Genomic DNA, 20,497 nt, shown 5'->3' on the forward strand with positions numbered 1-20,497 from the left:
GTTGAAGTGAGCTGTAGCTCACGAAACCTTATGCTCAAATAAATTGGTTAGTCTCTAAGGTGCCACAAGTACTCCTTGTCTTTTTGCGAATACAGATTAACATGGCTGCTACTCTGAAATCTACGATAGTGAACCCTAAGGCCAGAAGGGAGCATTAGACCATCACATCTGACCTCCCCTATATCACAGGTCACTGAACTTCACCTAGGTTCCCCTGCTTTGAGCCCAATAACTTTTGTTTGACTAAAGCATACCTTGAATGAGAACCCCAAAACTTTGCTGCTTGAGGCCTGGTCTGCATACAGATTTTGTACCAGTATAATTATTTCAGTTAGGGGTGTGATTTTTTTACCATATGGGAGAATAAACTATACCTGGTTAAGCACTTTTTTACTGGGCTGACAGCATCTCCAGCTTTTACTATACCAGTAGAGTTGAAGTGGCATAACTTTTTGTGTAGACAAGACTTGTGTTAAAAATATTCAGCCATATTTAGTCTGCAAAAACAACCCAAGCCCTTCAAATAATTAATACTTGACATTTCTGAAAGACCTTCCATCCCAGGATCTCACAGTGCTTTACAAACATGAATGATTTACCACATACTTCCCTCCCACCCCATCCCACCCACCCGGTAGGAAAGCACTGTTTCCCCCATTTTTACAAAAAAGAAGGTACAAAGAGGTCAAGTGACTTGACCAAAGCCACAGGGGAAGTAAGCGCCAGAGCCAGGATTAGAACTCCGGAACATGGTCTGCACAAGGTCACTCAGGAAGTCACTGGCAGAACTAAGAGCACAACTTCAAGCCCCTGACGTCCAACCACAAAACCATCTTTTCTCTTCTTAACTCGACGTTGTACTCCTTGAGCAGATAAAACACCCATGGGACTTTTGTTTATGTTAGGATTACAGGATCAGGCCCTGTGTGCCTCTCATCCCATCACTCCTTCCTCAAAAATGTTATTCCACTTCAAGACCTGCCCTCCAACAGTTCTTTGCTCTTTAAACCCATTCCTACCCAGCACCTTATTCTGGCCCACTCCCAAGCTGATTCGTCTTCGAAACCTGAAAAAGGGCAGCCCAGCACTTGCAAATGTTCCCTTTGGAGTGAATTTTTAAACACGTATTTACCGTTGTCTCATTGCTTTTTAATCCCATTGTGTAACAGGGATCACATTAACATGAAGCAGGTCTGCAGTAAAAAGCTTCTTTGGTGATCAGACACTGCTGATTTGCGTTGGCTGTTAATCAGCCTCATAAAAGTGTTTATCACTTCGCATGCAGCAACACAGAAAGCATTATCCCACTGATTGAGCAGTTTGCTGGGAGGTAATAATGCATCTCCAGCAAAAGACACCTCAACTGATTCCTCTCTGCATCTCTCCACATTGCTTCCAGACAGTAGCTGAGTTCCCATTGCACATCTCAGCGCTCTCTGGGATGCAGGACTGCAGCAATGCCACTAGTCTGACTTCTGTCCAGTCACATCCTTCCAATACATGGTCTGGGAACGGTGCAGTGCTTTGGTTTGAACTGTACTTGATCTGAACACCCTATCATTTGCTTCCCCCTAATGAGCCATCCTGCCATCTGGTGCATGAAGAGCCTAAGTGCTAGAACGGCTTTTCCACTGCTAATCAAAGCATAACAAAGCCTTGTTTCAATTGAACGCAAAGATTCAGGATAGGGGAGGTGGATTACAGCGTACTAAAGATTCTGTGGGTTCTAACATCTGCAGCATTCATCCCCACAAAAGCCACAATTCAGTTTGGCTGGAGGACAGGAATGAGTTTACTGCAAATGAAACTATTGGACTCAAGCAGATCTGTGCTCTGCCAGGTCTCCTTCTACAACAAAGCTGTTCAGTGACTTCTTCCATGCATCACCACTGTGCCTGGAATCTCCTTGCTGACCCCATGTGCCATGGAATCTCACTCCCCTCCTTTAAATGCCTCCCATTTGCAGACCATGGCCACAGCAAAGCACTTAATCATGTGCTCAGCTTTAAGCATGTGAATAACCCCAATGGAATTACTCATGTTCTTACGTGCTTTGCCGGATCAAGGCTGCAGTCAGGATCTTCCAGTACCAACCTTTACCCAGGTCTTCATTATGAACCGTGTCTACGAACTTCCAAGGTACCTTTTTTAAATCCAAAGTCAAACAAAAATTATTTTACCTCATTATATCTTTCAGTGTTGCAACCCTTGTTCTCCTAGTGTTTATCATCAAACCCTTGTTGTGTAAAGTCTCATTTAGAATGTAAGTTCCTCAGAAGAGGAATTTCATTTTCAGGTTCCAACACATAAATACAGCTTTGTCTTTTCTTAGAGTCACTAAAAAGGGATATAGTCCCCATGTCTAGAATCAGATGACTTTGCTCATATGGCTGTTCTCTGTTAGATCTGCAAAGTGATACACACAGCAGCCAAGAAAAACAAATCTTACTACATATTATGACACACACCACATACTCTTATGCATATTTATTAACTGTAAAGAAAATTAATAGTTATTAAGGCCGGAAGGGACCATTATGACCATCTAATGTGACTTCCTGTGTAATACAGGCCAAAGAACCTCACCCAATAATTTCTGGGTCAAGCCCATGACTTCTGTTTGAGCCATCACAGATCTTTTAGAAAGACACCCAGCCTTGATTTAAATACTTCAAGCGAGGGAGAATCCACCACCTCCCTGGGTAAGTTTTTCCAATGCTTAATACTCTCAGAGTTAAAAATGTGCACTTTACTTTTAGTCAATTTTTCTAGCTTCATCTTCTATCATTAGCTCTTATGCATTTTTCTGCCAGATTAAAGAGCAATATACCATCAGAAGCCTATTCCCCAGGGTGGTTACTTGTAGACTGTGATCAAATCACCTCTTTAATTTCTCTTAGATAAGCTACATTGATTGAACTTCTTACATCTCTGACTTTAAGGCAGGTTTTCCTGACCTTGAATCATTCTTCTCTCTCTTTTCTAAACCATTTCCAAATTTTCAACTTTTTAGAATGTTCAAAATCCCATCTTGGCTCCGCAAAAAACGTACTATATCCCATGAGAACAGCCAGTATGATTCTGATTCTACATAGCATCCACATTGTTTGTAGGGTGTGTAATAGAAATTAAACTAGCACATTCAAAACTCTGCTTCCGCTTGAACTGGTTTCATCACTTCCTGTTCTATGCACAGAAGTGGGAATTCAGGTCAGAGTGAGAAAGTGTCTGTCAGGTTGGAGGCCGCAACACTACAATTTTTGTCCATAACAACACAAACATGCCACTATTGGACAGAAATTGCTGGCTTGGCTTGGGGGAACTGGCTTAGAGTTGCAGCAATGCTAAAATAGGGAGCTGAATTGTGTAATGGATGCTTGCATACTGCCTGTCCCACACTATACCCAGCTCATTCTCTTATTTTCATGAATCTGCAGCCCTGTGCTGCCTTATGGATGAGAGGGAAAACTCAGGTCAATGGTCATTGTGGTCAAAGTTACTGTAACACTTTTCAAAAGAGGAAGGGTTTCAAAGCCAGGGTTCAGGCCAGATTCCAAATGGGATAACCACATTCTGCTTCTGAAAATCTACCCACTCTTTGAGTTGGGCTTAGTATAGAGCTGAGCAAATGTTGAACTTTAAAAAGGAAAAACCCAGGCATTTGGCAGGAATGATAACATAATATAAATAATAGAAAGTGACATCAAACACTTGCTTAGGAAAATAATATACTGTAAATTCTCATCACAATAACTGAAGTTTTTCAACGAGAGGTTGTGTCACCCCACAAGGGAATCAACGCCTTCCTCTCCCTGGCTGCAAAGCCCACTTTTCACCCCAGCTGTCCTGCCTTTGTCTCTCTCTCGCTTGCAAAGCTCCTTTGCGTCAACGCTACAGTGACCACACTCTTTCCAGCAGGTCCACCCATAAGTGACAGCTCCTCACCTGGAGGGCCACACCAGTTCCACAGGTGCCTAAACTTATTCCCTTTGTCGGTGTCCCATTGGTCAGCCTCACGGGTCATACGGTCTATGTCCCTCATGGCTGGCTCCTTGCACACTGCCCTTCGAAGTCCACCCACCTCTCCCTAGCAAATCTCCCTTTCACCCCAGCGCTGCCTCTTTCACCTCCTTCTTCTCTAATCGCCTTCTAACTGCCTCCATCAGGCAGATTCTGAGCCCCGTCCCAGCTCAAGCTGCCCTCTCATTAGTGGTATCTCTCCCCAGGACAGCATCCTGGGTGCTGCATCACAGCTGTCAGCCCTAACATTACCCCTCTTGGTCAAAACTGCAGTGGGTGATACTGCCAGAGCTACTACACCTGTTCAACCGAGACGAAATGCTTCGGTCAGGCTGCATGCTGGGTTTTAACATTTTTTGAAACAATACAAAAATAAAAATAAAATAATGTTTTTGGCCAAGAAAATGTTGCCCTGCTCTGACTTAGTACTCAACCATCACTCACTGTCCTGCAGTGCGGTGCGCTTATGTTTTAAGATATTTTGCCATATTTCAGCCCAGCGGCGGCTACATTTCAGTGGTGGGCTACGATATTCAGCCCTCTAGGACTCTTGCTCACTGGCCAGCCATGGGGCTACTGGAAACCAATCGCCCTCAGAGTGGGACTGATAGCAACTAGCTAAGCCTTACCCCACAAGCCCTGCCTAGGAAACGAACTATTCATGACTGGTATGCTATTATAGCACCAGCGATGTCTCACTGACCCTCCCACAGCTGAGCTATCCAACTTCCCAGCAACAGAAGATGGGATTTGGGAGGAGATCGGAGAAAAATGCAAATGAGTAGATAAGCCGCTTAAGGAGAAATTAATCCCTAGGACAGATAAGGCCCCCATCCCCCTGCTCCTGGAAAAGGATGATGATCTAAACTGCACTTCCTAGATGAAGCTATAACCATCTGCCGCAGGAAGTAGTGATGGCAGTGTTGAGGGGGACACTGGAGGGTGTATCCCTTCCAAAGGTTGAGTTAGTTCCTCTCTCCTCCTACCAGGCATGGGAAGAAACTCTGACTAATAATCACTTGATGTAATGAGCAGCTTTCAATGTGCAGCTAATGCTAGGCCATCTGTGTGATTACCATGTACACAAATACATACACAGATAATTACACACAGCTCCTTTGTGAGCATTAGGGATGGGGACAGGGGATAGGTATTTGTGTCTACAGTTTTCACTGGCTTTTTTAAATGCCTCAGGGAGGCTCAAAACTGTGTGCCTTCTCCAGGCTCTCTGATCATTTCTCCCTAGGGACTAATTCTGCAGTGAAGAGGATACCCAGAAGAGATTCTCCCTTAAGAACTATGGTTCCCAGCGTTTCCCTTAGAGTTCAGCTACACATCTGCATCATGCCGCCAATGCAGACAAGCCTAGGACAATGGAGAATGGCAGGACAGCGCTGTAAATCTCATTAGTGTCAGTCAAGGTGGACACAGAGAGAGGGTCAGATAAGAAAGATGGAGAGATCTTTGGCAGGGTTTACACCCACTTTGCATAGGTCTGAATGGCTGCATCAGGAACAATGGAGAATCAGGCCCAGTATCTGCTTGAAATCTATTCAAGCCACAGCCCTGGACATCCACCCACAGTGCACAGACAAGCCCCAGCTCAAAGCGATTGCTCTGGTATTCTCTCGGAATTAAGTGACAAGCAAGTTCAGGCTTTAATCCAGCATGTGACCTGACTTCATCCATTGTGGTTTCTTGTGGAGATATGAACACTGGCCGCATTACTAATCCTCGGGGCTGAATTCCAAAGATCTTTTATATTAAAAAATAGGACATTCTGGCAGACTGTATTTTATGAAATGTATCTCAATACAAGTCAACAGGCATGCAATTATAGCCATTCCAGTTCTTTCATTCCAGTACAGAATTTTCCTCCTTTATATTGATCCCTTCATGTGTCCACATTTGCTTTTTCTTTGTCCCCCACATATGACTGTCTTCATGATTATTCTGAGCTCTGATCATGTTACCACTCTAGGAAACTGATTTTCAAAGAGCCTTTATTTCCTGGGTCGTCTGCCAGTCTAATACTACACCACCAGCCTGCATTTGATAAACGAGCCGATAATATCCTAAAGAGAATTGAAATTTAGTGTTTAGCCCTGTAACCGAATCCGAATCAAATGATGAATGTTCAGATGCCTGAAGCTATTCAGGGGCATTTTTATAAGGTCTTTTAAAACTTGTGCCAAGGGTAAGAAGCCTTTTGAAGAGGCCTTTGTGAATTACAGCTGCTGAAACACTTCTCTTTGTCCTTGTAGACATGGATGCAATTATGCCCAGTTCCAAAATACAAGATAAGTGATAAATTACAAGAGCCGCATTATGCCTCACGATCAAGGTCATCCATTCGAATTCATGAGCAAAGCAGGTAATGTGCAGTTTGATGGTTTGCTGATGTGCCTTTCATGCATGTGCGTTTACAACTTAGCCGTTGGAAATGACTTTAACATGACAATGCTGTTTGCCTCATTTAAGCATAATTTCATGTGGTTTTGGCAGCCATCTTACCTTGACCTGTGAGCTTATCAGATCTCACAATCTAAGCAGGGTCCGACCTGGTCAATGTTTTTGGAGATCTCCAAAAAATCATTCAGATACACCAGAAAGTCATGTTAGTAGGTGCTGCCCTTCCCTCCAAGGCAGTACCAATGCCCAGTATGGGGCTAGGGTAGCATGGGCCTGTGCTACTACAGAAGGTATCTTTTGCATAGCACTGAGATCCTGGGGCAGATCTGACCTTGTATGAATTGTCATAGCTCAACTGAAGACAATGGAGCTCTAACATTGTCCACCAGCTTACGATCCAGCCCTGAGTCTTTAAAAGATTTCCCACAACAGTAAGTCTGTGAAAGCCAGTATCCTTACAAACGTGCTGTGGCTAACGGTATTCTGTAGAGCTGAATCCCTCTTCTGATTTCAGCTGGAGAAATGCCTTTAACTTTCTCCTCAAACAACTCTTCTGGCATGTGGCAAATACAGAATGGCTGCCACTCTCCACCCCAGAAGTGGCTGCATGTCAGTGGCCGGGTAAGTGGAGACTCAGGCTGTTTGGGATCCCTTACGTTGAAAGGCGTCCCATAAATCTGAGCTGATATGATTTAGCCCGTCTTGAATGAGACAGAATCCCACATGCTCACCCAACACTGATGACTATAAGGAATGCAGGGTATCTATGTAACAAATCTATGTTGTTATGTTTTATGAAACGTTCATGGTTACAGACAACAGGAAAGATGGTACTTGGAACAATTCCTACATTATACAATAAAGTAGCTTGGATCACTAATGATGTAAGCAAGGTTATGGAAACAAAGTTGTTAAAACTACTGAGAAAATTAAAACAAACCAAAATATGTAATGAAAGAAACAAGACAGGGAACATCTTTGTTACCATCTATAAAAGGGAAACAGGCACTAATAAATCAGCTGATGTAGAGGCCTAGGTGTATGACTCTTCACTACAATGCCAAAGGCCTGGCTTCAAAGCCCTCGTGACAGAAGTGAAAATTATCTATAGCCCATGTTGTGCAAGAGGTCAAACAAATGATTGTTTTAATGGCTCCCTCTGCCTTTAAAATCTCTGAAGTCATAGTTCAGTGCAAAAAGGAGAAACGTAAAACAACCTAATTGTCAATGATAATAATGACGGGGAAATTTGACCTTATATCCTAGGAATCTGCATTAAAAACCAAACAACGCACCTGCCCTAAAAGAGTTTTTACTTTACTTAGGGATAGACCATTACACGGTTTTTCTCTTTGCTCCCCAATATTTTGTGATCTCCTTGGCAGTTCAGTAGATTAGGTTTAACAGCAATGTTACAGAAATGCAGGCAACAGCTATGTTCACAGCTTGGAGAAACTGAAGTTTGCAAAGCTTCCTTTCCTCGAGGGAGCTGCATTTTTCTAAGATTATATTATTACTTGGGCTGGCCACTCAGCAACTCAGCATCATTTCCCTTTTGGGTGGGAAAGTTGTCTCCTCATCCTCTGACTCGAATTATGATTTCAGCCTGAAAGGATAAATGTAAACTCTCTGCATAATCAAAGTACAATAAGAAAACAGTGTCTCGTGAAGCAGAAGCAGGATGTTACGGTATGTATGGCCTGTGATGCCTTAAAATATAGACATACATCTGTACACATACCTATTACATCTACACAAAGAGAGGGAAACCTGGCTGGCTATTATAGAACAATTTCCCACAAATATGCACTTGAACTGTCAATACGTTCACTTAGACTGGGTTTGTGCCCCTCTTACATCTGCTCCCCATGAGCATTCTTGCCAACGAGTTTACTAACGTTCATGGAAATAGCGCATTTGAAGTGACAATTGCAAAATGGCCATGAAGAGAGCATTTTGAACATGTAATAATAATAATAATAATACCTAGCTCCTACATAGCATTCTTCCTCAGTAGATTTCAAAGCACCTAACCAAGGAGGTTAGTAATTGTGAGTATTCCCACAAGAAATTGGAGTCTATCTCGTCAATCAGCCAATCAGGAAAGAGAAAACACACCATAGGACCTACATGTCAAATTAAATATAAATAACAGAGCCCCCATTCGGGATATCAAATGCTTACAACAACAAGCTGCTTGCAAACAATTTGCAGGCTATGAATTACTCTCATCTGGTGACTAGTTCTGAATAAAGACATCAGTTTGCAGAATCCTCTGGTTAAGTTGCCTTTAAGGCTTCTTTGCTCCACCAGAGAGTACAACGCAACCTTAGCAGGTGCCAGGAACCAGTCCCGTGCCTTTTCACAGAAACTCAATGTGGGCTATGGGGTGAGTGGATTAATAAGATTTGAATTAACAAGGTGCTACGGTAGGTAGGGGTGGGTGTGGGGGGGTGAGTGGGGATGTTACGGTAGGTAGGGGGAATGGGTGTGTGTGTATGCAGGTAGAAAGATACCTTACTTCAAATGGGAGGGGGGGAAGACCTTGTGAGCGTCCAAAATGCCACCTTAACACACACACCCTCCCAAGAAAACACGAGAATTATTTTGGGGAAGTTCTATAGCCTGTCTTATACGGGAGGTCAGACTAGGAGGCCACAATGGGCCCTTCTGGCCTGGGAATCTATGAATCTACGTAACATCATTACCCTCACTCTAAGAAAACAAAACAGAAATCCCTGAGCGTTTTAGAACTTTCTGCTGCCCACTCAGATTAAAATACAGCAAGCCTGGGCTTTTCAAAAGGACTTAGCACTGTGCGTTGGGAGCAGAGTTAGGTCAGCGCTGTGCCTTTTTGAAAATCCCGGAGTGAGTGCTCATTTGGCAAGTTCCACTTTTACGTCAAAGTTGTGAAAAGGAAAAGTGGAGAAAGCTGAAATGCTCTGGGGCAGACAGGATGGAGGCTGCTTTGCCATCCAACACTCTGGCTTACACACCCCCACAAGCTGTTTTATTTAGCCTCAGTTTTGAAATCTATATACTTAACTTGGCGAGAATGCTTGCAATTCTGGCAATCTGGCCTTTAAGCAGGGCTCTTGCTGGGATTTCAGAGAAGTTGGAGAACAGGAAAATTTGCAACTTCTTAGAAGGAAAATAATAGAAAGCCCAGGAATAGCTTTTCCAGGGTACAGGCACATTATTGCTGCACAGGTGGGTTTTTTTGTTTAAAAGAGCAGTCTGGGGTTTTTTAATGGTGCTTTTATTATATTTCACTCATGTTTTTACTACATTATGAAAGTGCCCCCCCCCAAGTGTGAGCGTTTAATAAATAAAATTATTATTGTCAAGTGAAGTACTGTTAAAGCCTCAGTTCTTCAGCCTTTACATACTCATATGATCAATGGTCCTGAACACAACTTTCAGGTCTCTCATGCCATTACGACTTCAAGTTTTATTCACAGACTTTAAGGCCAAAAGGGACTTTTACAATCTGACTTCCTGCGTCACACAGGCTGAAGAGCCTACCGCTTACCAGTAGAATCTGCCAACTAACTTTAGCCTTCCAAGGAAACAGCTAACGCTCACACACAATTGACTGGACATTTTGTTTATACTTTCAAATACATGGTGACTCACAATGGGTCAGAACTAGGGGCCACCAATAGAGCTGGGCAGGAAATGGTTTTTGAGATTTCCGAAATTTTCCCATTCCGCTTTGGGACGACACCAAGACCTTTCAAAGTTTTTCTGAAAAAACTGAAGAGAGAGAGACCCACCCCAGGACAACCAATACCCTGGTGGTTAGTGCACTCATCTGGGATGTGGGTCTCCAGAGACTTGAACCTGGGGCTATTGGCTATTCTAGGTAGAGTCTCTCTCTATTGTTTTAAGCAGAAATCCATCCAGGCCTTGGGAAACCCTTTCCCGATGAATGTTTCACTGAAACTTGTATAGTCTCACCAAAAAAAACAACAAAAAAACCCACAATTTAGAAGATTTGGCATTTTCTGAGGAAAAACCGGTTCGTCAAAAAATTCTTGACCTGCTCTATCTACCATTGGTTTCCAGTGATGTAAAGAAATCTCTTTCCAAGAATGACTTGAAATATCACAGTTCTGAAGAAGCAGTCTGAAAATGTAAGACTTCTGCCCATCAGAACCACAACCTCTGAACAACTCCTTTTCAAGTTGTACGCTGAAACCACTTAAAACAAAAGTCATTTCACGCAAAACGATTTTCTGCTGCACCTCAGGAAAAACAAGTCCGTTTCTACCAGTCAGTTTCAAGATGAAACTTGCACTTGCTTCATTTATGGTAGGCACAAAAGCTCTGTAGCAAAGACTCCTATGATCACACACCCAAAGGGAACTCTATGGGAGATTAGGCCTGAATTCGACACAGACTGTGCCATCACACATAAAGTGAACTCCCATCTTCTCACAGTACAATTTAATTTTACAAGATGCCACTCAAGTAACTGTCCCACGATACACATCAGGGACAACAGTGGAAGTGTTACAACAAGAAAATCTGAGGACAAGAAAGTTAAGGCCCTGACTCTGCTTAAGGCTATAGGATTCATGAAACTTGGGTTTTAGGACCAGTTTAGCCACAGAATTCCACAAATGACTTAATCACTCTGTGCCTCACTGCCTCGCTGGTTAAACAGGGGTGGTGTTATCAAGATCCATTAATTTTGTGAGGTGTCCAGTTGTTACAACAAGGAGTGCAATAGACAAGGAAGGTAGAGGATGGTACCAGCAAGTGCCAGGGTACAAACTGCCTGAGATCTTAAGCAGCATTGGAGAGCTGGGGTTTAAGTTCTAGATTTAAACGATGGATCCCAGAGGATGGGGGAAAGAAACAAACTGTTCCAGACACTGAGGATGATGGGCAAAAATACCATAGTCATCCTTATCTGATCAGTACTGTTAACTCTTTTGATACTTACGTAAATCACATTCACAGAGGAACTCACCCAGGGCATGTTACAATGGCAGGAGTATGTCACTTGGACACTTCTCCTAATCCAGCATCAATTAATGCACTGTGAGAATAAACCTTTCCTATTGTTTTTCCAGCCACAAGAAAAATTGCAGCTCATTACATTTCCTGTTTTAAACTAAAGCAGTGGTTACTGAGTGGCTGGGATGATCTTAGGAAGCATGCTGGACTGCTGGGCTTGTGTGAGGCCTGTGATGGCTCTAATAGTTTGCAATGCAAGACTGAAACCATCAGAAATAGCTTCTGTAATAGCACTTATAATAAAGTATCTCATCTCACATTCATGATCTGCTTATTGCAATAACCCAGCATATGACAGATTCATTCCATATTAATATAGATGTCATAGTCACTGTGAGTCTGGATTACAAACGATTGCATTTCATCATTCATTAATCTGCCATTAAAATAAATGGTTATTGCTTATGGTGCCTGATTCAAAACCCACTTAAGTCAATGGAAAGACACCCATTAACTTCAGTGGACTTTCCATCAGACCCTTAATGCCTGTAAGGATCTGGGAACTGAGTAGCTCTCTCTCCCCTTCTCTTTTGTTCCCCTGAAGGAGCAAAGCTAAATCCATATAACTTCAGGGACTACAAATCTGCAGCACAAAAAATAAATTAATTTACATTTTGCATAAGGATGAGTAGGGAAGGGGGCAAGACAACAAAGTATGTTCGTGCACAGGTCTTCCAGGTACAGTTCAGAGACACGGTGCTTGATGCACCATTGCTCTGCACCTTAAGCAGTCATTTACACCAGTGCAAAGTGGGTGCGATCAGAACGGCAGTGTTTTATGTCCACTTTGCACTGATGTAAATGATTAGATAAGGTGCAGGCAACAGAGAATCGGGCTCAAGGACTGGAGGGAATCATGTGATCAATACTAACTATTGAGTAGGAGGGAGATTTGAAGCCAGCTTGAGGACATAAGCCCCCTCCCAAACCCATCTTCCTCCTCCCCAACCCTCCTAAACTTGCCGCCTCTACCAGAATGCTTCGGAGATGGGAGCAGAGGAGAGTCAATATTACACAGTTACTTCTAATGCTCATAATGTGCATTACTAAAGAAATGCAAGGCAACAACTGGCATGGAAAAGATGACGGAGGAAGGAAGGAAGGAAAGACAACACAGACATGGAAAGGAGGAATCTACTTATTTAGGCATTTGCACGGCTCCCATCATCACCATGCTATCCGAGTGCCTCACGTACCATGGCCACATAAGAGGGACAGCAGAGAAGAAAGGGGAAAAGACAGAAGGGGAAAGATTTGCTTGACTAAGGACCCTTGTCTAGATAGGAAACTTGTAGAGGCCCAGTGCTAGCCTTTATCATCATCGTTTGTATTATGGTAGCACCTAGAGGCCACAGCCCAGATCAAAGACCCATTGTACAAATACCAAGAGCAAGTGGCAGTCCCTGCCCTAAAGATTTTACAAATCAAAGTAGACACAACAGACACATATGAAAAGGGAAGTATTATTATCCCCATTTTACAGGTGAGGAAGTGGAACAGAGAAATAAAATGACTTGCCAGTGGACATAAAGAAGTCTGTGGCACAGTTAGGAATTGAACCCCAATCTCCCAAGTCCCAGTTCAATGCCCTACCCACAGGCTGGCCACTTCCTTTCAGGCACACCCCCTCATGCTATGATATTAAGATAAAACAACTGCCAATAGAAAATGCATAGCAGAGAGATTAGGTGGTCCCATAATTCCAGCTATTGCTCAAACCATTTGTCCTGTTTCTCAGCACGACTACTTTTTCTGAATACATCTGTGCCCGGATTCAGTTTCTATTTTACACAACAAGCAAAAAGGATTTGGCCTAGTCCTAATGTATTCACATCACAAAATGATTGCACGGTTTGGGCACAAACAGCCTACTGAAGGGAATGGAGGTGAAGTTGAAAGTCAAGACTGAGGTGCCCTGGCAGAGGTGTGGAGAGCAGCTTAGATAGGGCCTGCCTCTGTTATGCCTAGTTTGAACCATCTCTGTCAGCTGCTCACTTTCACAGGCATTAATTTGTAAGATTCAGTTTCACTGCAGAGCTCCTCTCTGCTGATACCATCTACTTATCTAACTCTGCTGAGAAAGAACCTTTTTCATTCTGACTTCAAAGAGAGTCAGACCACAAGCTGCCAAGATGCAATCTTCGTTTCCATGTAGCGACAGAGTGATGAGTTTACAAGAAATGCTTGTGGAAGGGTAGGCAGGATAAACAAAAGCTAACTTTTCAAGTGTCTGTAGCTCAAACCCCAAATGATTCAGTAGACCACATCAGCCTACAGCTATAATACAGAATCATTATCTTGACTGACAGGCATAGAACCTTACCTAACATCTAGTTGTCAGGACATAATGCAATTTATTATGTAGTTTACCATGGTTTCCAAAAGCCACCATGCTCACAGCCTTCCTAATTCCTCCTAGGTTAAGATGGACATAATTCATGGTCTACTACAGCATAGTAAATTCTGTGGAGAATGGCTCTCAGTGAAATGCCTGAGCAGTCACTCACAATAAGCCAAATTTATTTTAGAGCTCTTGGGCAGATTGTTTTAGTTTTTCAAACTTTAATGATTGAAATGCATTCCTCTCTCAACTCAGGAGTCGTCAGAGTCATGAAAAGATGCTGGACTGCTATCTGAGCTTAAATTATATATTTTTCTACCCATCTAGGAATTTACATGACCCTCATCATTTAAATCTGAGCACCTGATGATCATTAATGGATTTTATCTCTGTCCGGTGCGGAAGTATTGCCCTTATTTTACAGATAGGGAATTGATGCACAGAATAGGTTAAATGACTATCCAAAGGAAACATAGAGACTTCTGTGGCTGAAAATGCAATAGAACTGAGGCCTCTTAAATGGAGGCCAGTGCCCTATCTGCTGGGCTAGCCTTCCTCCCTTGTTATGCAAACATTATTGAACATAGTTCTTTATAGAGCTTTATTTGATCCACCCAGTTATAAACTTTCTCTTATATGTGTACATTTGATAAAAGGCACCTTCTGGATATGTTAAGAGAATCAAAATAGTTTTTCAAAGTAGTTTTAACCATATGTTCTGAAATTGTAGCTCTATAAATAAAGTACATCTCTAAATAGCACACTAAATAGTTCTCTCCACAGCAGAAATTACTGGGTGAAATTCTATGGCCAGTGTGACCACGAGGTCAGTAATCATAGTGGTGGTCCCTTCTGGCTTTAAAACCACTGAAGCTATATTTATCACATGCTAGATTTCTTTACACTGTACATAGAAATCCAGTGCCATCTTTTCAAACTTATTAATCATCCTTAGAGTTACGTGTTCAAGTTGGAAAACAGGGAAGTCATGCTGTTTAAAATTATATCCACTTTCCCTATAAAAAATTTGCCCTGTGCGCCAGCGTGTGTAATGACTACCCAAGATATTTATAAAGCACCAATCTAGGCACTGACCAGTGGATACCTGTGTATAGTGTATATCTGACAGATGACTAATAAGAAGAGGATTTTACAGTCTATTGTGACTAGCTTCCCATTCTTCACAGCAGAAGTGCAGCAAAGAAAGAAAGAAATTGTTACAGTTCTAAAAAATCCCCTACATCTGGATCTGATAGGCCAGTAATCAATGTGAAGCAGGATATGGGGAAATCTGAATGAAGAAAACATCTGGGTGGTATACAGAAGAATTCTCACTGCACCTGCTGATTTCCTGCCCTGGAAGCATTGTGTAACACCTGGTAAAATATGCACCTTTGGAATGCAAACAAACAAATTGGTTAGTCTCTAAGGTGCCACAAGTACTCCTTTTCTTTTTGCAAATACAGACTAACACGGCTGCTACTCTGAAACCAACGGCCATTCTAAGAGTCGGCTATTGAACTAAGGACCATCCTGGAGCTTATCCACTTCCTACTGAAGTTCTGCTAGCCTTGTCATTTTCATTTCCACGTTGTTTTTAAAAAGCAGGAGGTAGAATCTTTTAAAGTTAATTCAGTCAGTATAGTGGAAATTTACAATCTGAAATATGTAAATGAAGGAATCTGAATGAATTTTATTGTATTCTTTGCACAAGCCTTCATCTGCTCAAACCCTCCTTTTCTACACTAGTATACAACTGTGCAATGTTCAAGTGATTTCAAGGGACCCAATAATTTATAATTACCAAAGCAAGTGAATCTGTGCTTATAATATTTCTTTACAGTTCAGTTTGATATTTTGTCACAGGCTTCTGTAGTCTGTACTTAAAAGTATAGAGGCATCATACTCTGTTTAACTTAATCATCTTTTAAACCCAGTGGTATTTCTTTTCATATTCTATTCTCTCCCAACAATGTAGCATTTAAACTTTTGAAACTCTAAACTACATCTGAGATTTTACAGAACAGCCAGGAATGTAAATTTTAATTCCATATGTATTAACTAACAGGAGACCATTTATTTTCTTTTTTACAACAGCACTTGTTTTGCATTTTAATAAAACGTTGCCACAAAAAACAGCCTGAGGAGGATTGCAAATTAAATGTAAAACCTGAAGAGGAGAAATAGTCCAAAATTTTCTCTCTCTCCTTTTGTATCATAGGTGATCAGCTACTAAGGTCACCAGAATGACACAAATGCTTACACTGATCAGGGCCTTAACCTTTGCTGTGGTACAATTCCAGTATGTTGAAAGGGATTCAGCCAACAGTACCTTTATCATGTATATGTTATCTCACAGACTTTGCAATCGGAGGCTAAACTCCTTAGCTTTCCAAGGGCACGATTCAAAGAGAGTCTTTCCATCAACTTCAAGGGGCTTTGGGTCAGACCTAAACCCAGCTGAAGGGTGACCGCTGTTCTGCAGCGCTGCCCACACACACCCCCTTGCTGGAGCTCCTACATGAACTTTCCTTTCCTTTGCAGCCCTTTGTGTTGGAGATTTCCCCATTACCCAGAAACAGCTTCCCCATGCCTGTGTACCCAAATCCGCCAGGAAGTAGACTCGGGACAAGCCCCCAGCCTGCTCGCAGCGTTCCCACCGCAGCCCGGAGCCCCCAGGCAGGCTCACCCCAGCAAGTGACAATGACATAATTCCAACCATCTACCCCAGCAGCTGGTTCGCCACTTCTTAGGACAACTCCTCGCGGCTCTCTCTCTCTCCACCCTCTGGGATAACACAAACCAGAGCCCATTCCCCCTGGATACGCTCCCACGCCGCACCCCAGCGAGCGCTGCAAAGTGGCCGAGGAGGTGCATTGGCCCCCCCACATACACACATGCGACCTACTTGCCAACTTTTGAAAGCTGCAAATTGGGATTTTCGGGGTGGGAGCGGGCGACAAAATAGGGACATGCTTATTTTAAAAACCCAAACCAACTCATCCTCCCTGGAAGTGTAGCGGCGTGGAGGGGATTTTTGCAGAGGGTGGGGAGTTGCAATGCTTTTGCTCCAAAAATAGCCACACACTTGGCCCGGGTCTCTCTGCAGCTGGCTTCGGTGCTGCCCAGCCCTGCCTGTCCTTGCTGGGACGCGGGACGATCTGATCAGCCCCCCACAACCAACACACACGCTCGCTCCCGCGGGCAGCGAGCAAGGGCTGGGAAAGGGGGAGCCCCCGCCAGGCAGGGCAGCGCCTTTGCCGAAGCCAGAAGGGTGCCAGGGCTCAGGGGCACAGAGGGGCGAGCTGGGTGGGTGCCGGAGCGGGAGAGCGCCCCCCACGCCCTCCCCAGAGCAGCAGCAGCAGCCCCTGTGCCTTGCTCCCTCCCGTCCCTGCCTCACTCACCCGGGCTGCTGGTGTGTCCTCCCGCGGCCGGCTCCGAGGTGCTGCCGGACACTGGCGGCGCCCAGGGCACGGAGCTCTCCCTCTCCCAGGGAGGCAGCCGGGAAGCAGCCGCCGCCGCCGCCGCCGCCGCCGCAGCGGCCGAGACGCCCCGGCTGGGAGAACCCTGCGGCCCCGCGGCCGGCGTGGTGGCTCCGCTGAGCTGGGTCCGAGCAGGGGGGTCGCTGGAGGAGGCGAAGGGGCCCGATCCCGCAGCGGGCTCCCGCAGCAGCAGGAGGAGGCTAAGTTGGCGCAGCAGCAAAGTGCACGTTGCTCGCATGGTGCAGCTGGGGAGGGGGGGGGGGGGCTTCACATGCCCGGCGCAGGTCACACCGGCTAGTAACACTGATGCTGGTGATTATTAATGAACCCGGGGTAGAGTGGGGGGCGGGGGGAGGGGAAGGAAGCAGGAAGATCAAGGGGAAGCAGCGGCAGCAGCCCCTGCCTTAAAAGTTCCTCGGGTCCATGGGGAGGCTGAAGGGGGGGATTTCATGGTCGAGCCCCCGCGGGTAACACCAGTAAGTGACTAACAGCCTCATGCTAATTACATGGAGCCTGAAAGTAAAAGGACAGGCACAGGCTCCTCCTAGAGGTTGACATCACCAGCCAAAGCCCGGCTCCGCTGGTGCCCTGGCCAGCCCTCCTCCGCAGCCCCATCCCGGGGAGAAGGGGCCGGGGGCTTTGCAGACCGGGGAGGGAGGGGGCAGGGGCACCTCAGCTTCGCCCTAAGCCCTGAGAAATGAAAAGTGCTACAGAAAGGCCAAGTGTGAGGCTTCTCCTCCCGCCGCCAAACCAGGCTGTGGACGGCACAGGAGAGGGGCAGCGATGGGGTTTTGTGAAAGCATCTGACAGCAAATAATTCTCTGCCATTATTATTTACTTGTCAAGAGAATTGCAAGAGGCCCGGTAACAACACGTTACACACACCCACACCCTCCTCAGTTGTTCCTGCCTCTGGGCTCCCAGCTTCTCCAGCTCTGACTGAGATTGCAAACTTGCCAGAGGAGGTTCTCTTGCTCAGATACATTTGTTAGTCTCTAAGGTGCCACAAGTCCTCCTTTTCTTTTTGAGCACATTGGCAGCACTTAAACAACAATAAGGCCCTGGTCTATGCAGGGGTGATTTTATCCCAACACCCTGCTTGCACTTAAATATAAATGAATATATAACTAAAACGTTTGTGTGTGAGTTACCCTGGAGTAAAGGGTGTGGAACATTGTGTCACACCAGTAGTCCCCCAAGTCTGGTATCTTGTCTCTTGTCCCTTGGCAATGACCAGTACTGCTTCAGAAGCAGATGACTATCTGCCCAGTTGCACAATGGTAAACAAGAAGGAACAATTTTCCTCCGGACCCCCATGGTGTTCATCTGGGTCCATGAAGCATGAGATTTGGTTGCTGTTTTAGGACCCAACCTTTAATTCCCATTGAAGCTGCTCAGGAAGTGCCTTTTGCAAGATCAGGCCCTTAGCATATATAACTGCACATTCTTTCATTGGCTGTAAAGTTATCCAGCCCTGGTTTAAATTCCAGGAGAGCATTTGACTTTGCAGCCACCTGCAGTAGTGAATTCCACAGGCTGGCTGCATGCTGTGTGAAGGATTTCCTTTTATTTTTTTTTAATTACCTACCATTAACTTCATTGAGTGACCCCTTGTTCTTGTAACCTGAGAGCCAATATAAAGGATTGGCAGATTCCTGTTTACTATACTATTTGTAACCCTAAATAGCTCACTTACATCTACTTTAAGTTTTCTCTTTCCAAGTCTAAATAAATATAGCCTGGGTAGTTTCTCCTCATCTGTAAATTCTGACAGACCTCTCACCTTCTTCTCTGCCTTTCTCTGGAGCTTTCCAGTCTCAGATTTAACTTTCTCAAAGTGCAGCACCCATAACGGAACACAAGGCTCCAAAACAGGGTGCCCCATTATTCAGTATATTGTCACTGGAGTGATACAACAAATCCACAACTACCTCGACATCCACAGTGGCCACTATGCCACACACCATGGCCACTGCGTCTCTCCTGCTCCTGAAGCACCGTCAAGCTAAAGTAGAATCAGATTAGCTGGTAGCAGTATAGGGCCTATGAGTCTGACACACACAATTGAACAGTTCTGGTTCCATCCAGTAGAGGGCAGTGGTACACATGGACACCAGCCAGTTCATTACACTACAGTATGGTCGATATTGTTTTCTATCTTTTTTTAAAATGTACTCTGGTGTTACATTTGTTTTTAACTACTACTGCATGCTGGACAAACATCTCTTCATTGAGTCCAGTCATTCCCAAATCACTGGACACAAAGACTCATGCATGGTCAGTGCCCATTGGTGGATGATCTTAAACATTCCCCCCCTCCCCACAGTTATGCATTTCCTTACCTCCCCCATTGTGCTTCATAATCGCCCCATGTGGACTGTCTCATATGCCTCTGTGCTTTTGACAGACTTACCAAAGCAACTTGGCAATTGACCATAATCAAAAATAACTTCACTGAACTTCTCTGATAAATATATTGAAATTAAACCAATGCAAAACGTAGAACCCTAGGGCATCCAACTATGACCCTTTTCTCCACTCTGCTCACAACAGCTTTTGGTTTCCTCTTGTTAAAACCCAGGAACCGATTCAATAGAGACAGTTTTTAAAGTATTAAGAAACCAAAGCAAACAAATCACAACTACAAATCTCACATTGTACATAAAAGACCCTAATTCATGACAAAGTTGACATGAGTGAACTAGGCACCAGGCAACTAAATGAAATTATTACAAAGCAGGAGGGTAATTACTAATGCAAGAGCTGAAATGGGACATCAATTTATTTCTCAGCTAATTCTCAACTGTTTTCCCATTCATTCTTTATTGGATAACTTGTTTAAACAATCAAAGTGAGGTAAAAGGAAGCTATTCATACTTAGCTAAGGCACCTCACAGGGCTATACTAAGGTTTAGTTAAAATTTGTAAAGTACTTTAAGATTTTTTGGATGGACTATGAAAGTATTAATATTAGCCTTTCAAGTACCCATCCTATTTACACACACTGAATTTTCTGGTTTTGCACAAAATGCTTAACGTGCCACTTTGTTTCCTGCCCCTAATAATTATTGATTCTTTGTAAACTGCTTTTAGTTGCTGGAATGAAAGTCTCTATAAAGAACAAATATTAGGTCTCACTACATCCTGTGAGGTAGCCAACTCTGATTTTAGAGATGGGGAAAGCAAGGCACAGAGATGACGTTTGATATGCCCATGG

At 44.0% G+C, this 20,497-nt stretch overlaps 1 protein-coding gene across 7 annotated transcripts in view; it reads right to left on the reverse strand.

Moving 5' to 3' along the window:
- Positions 1 to 17,763, reverse strand: part of HEG1 (heart development protein with EGF like domains 1) — a 95,490-nt gene extending 77,727 nt beyond the window's left edge. For 4 of the 7 annotated variants that reach the window (XM_075117749.1, XM_075117750.1, XM_075117748.1 and 1 more), the window contains exon 1: positions 17,203 to 17,759. In XM_075117749.1, coding sequence (XP_074973850.1) covers positions 17,203 to 17,518 — 316 coding nt within the window. In that variant the 5' untranslated portion in view covers positions 17,519 to 17,759. Of the gene's footprint in view, positions 1 to 17,202 lie in introns of all 7 variants that reach the window. The other 3 variants (XR_012664328.1, XM_075117747.1, XM_075117751.1) reach the window with 3 other exon arrangements.
- Positions 17,764 to 20,497: the final 2,734 nt, after the last annotated feature.

This window comes from Caretta caretta, chromosome 11 (assembly GCF_965140235.1).
Source record: "Caretta caretta isolate rCarCar2 chromosome 11, rCarCar1.hap1, whole genome shotgun sequence".
Taxonomy (NCBI): domain Eukaryota; kingdom Metazoa; phylum Chordata; order Testudines; family Cheloniidae; genus Caretta; species Caretta caretta.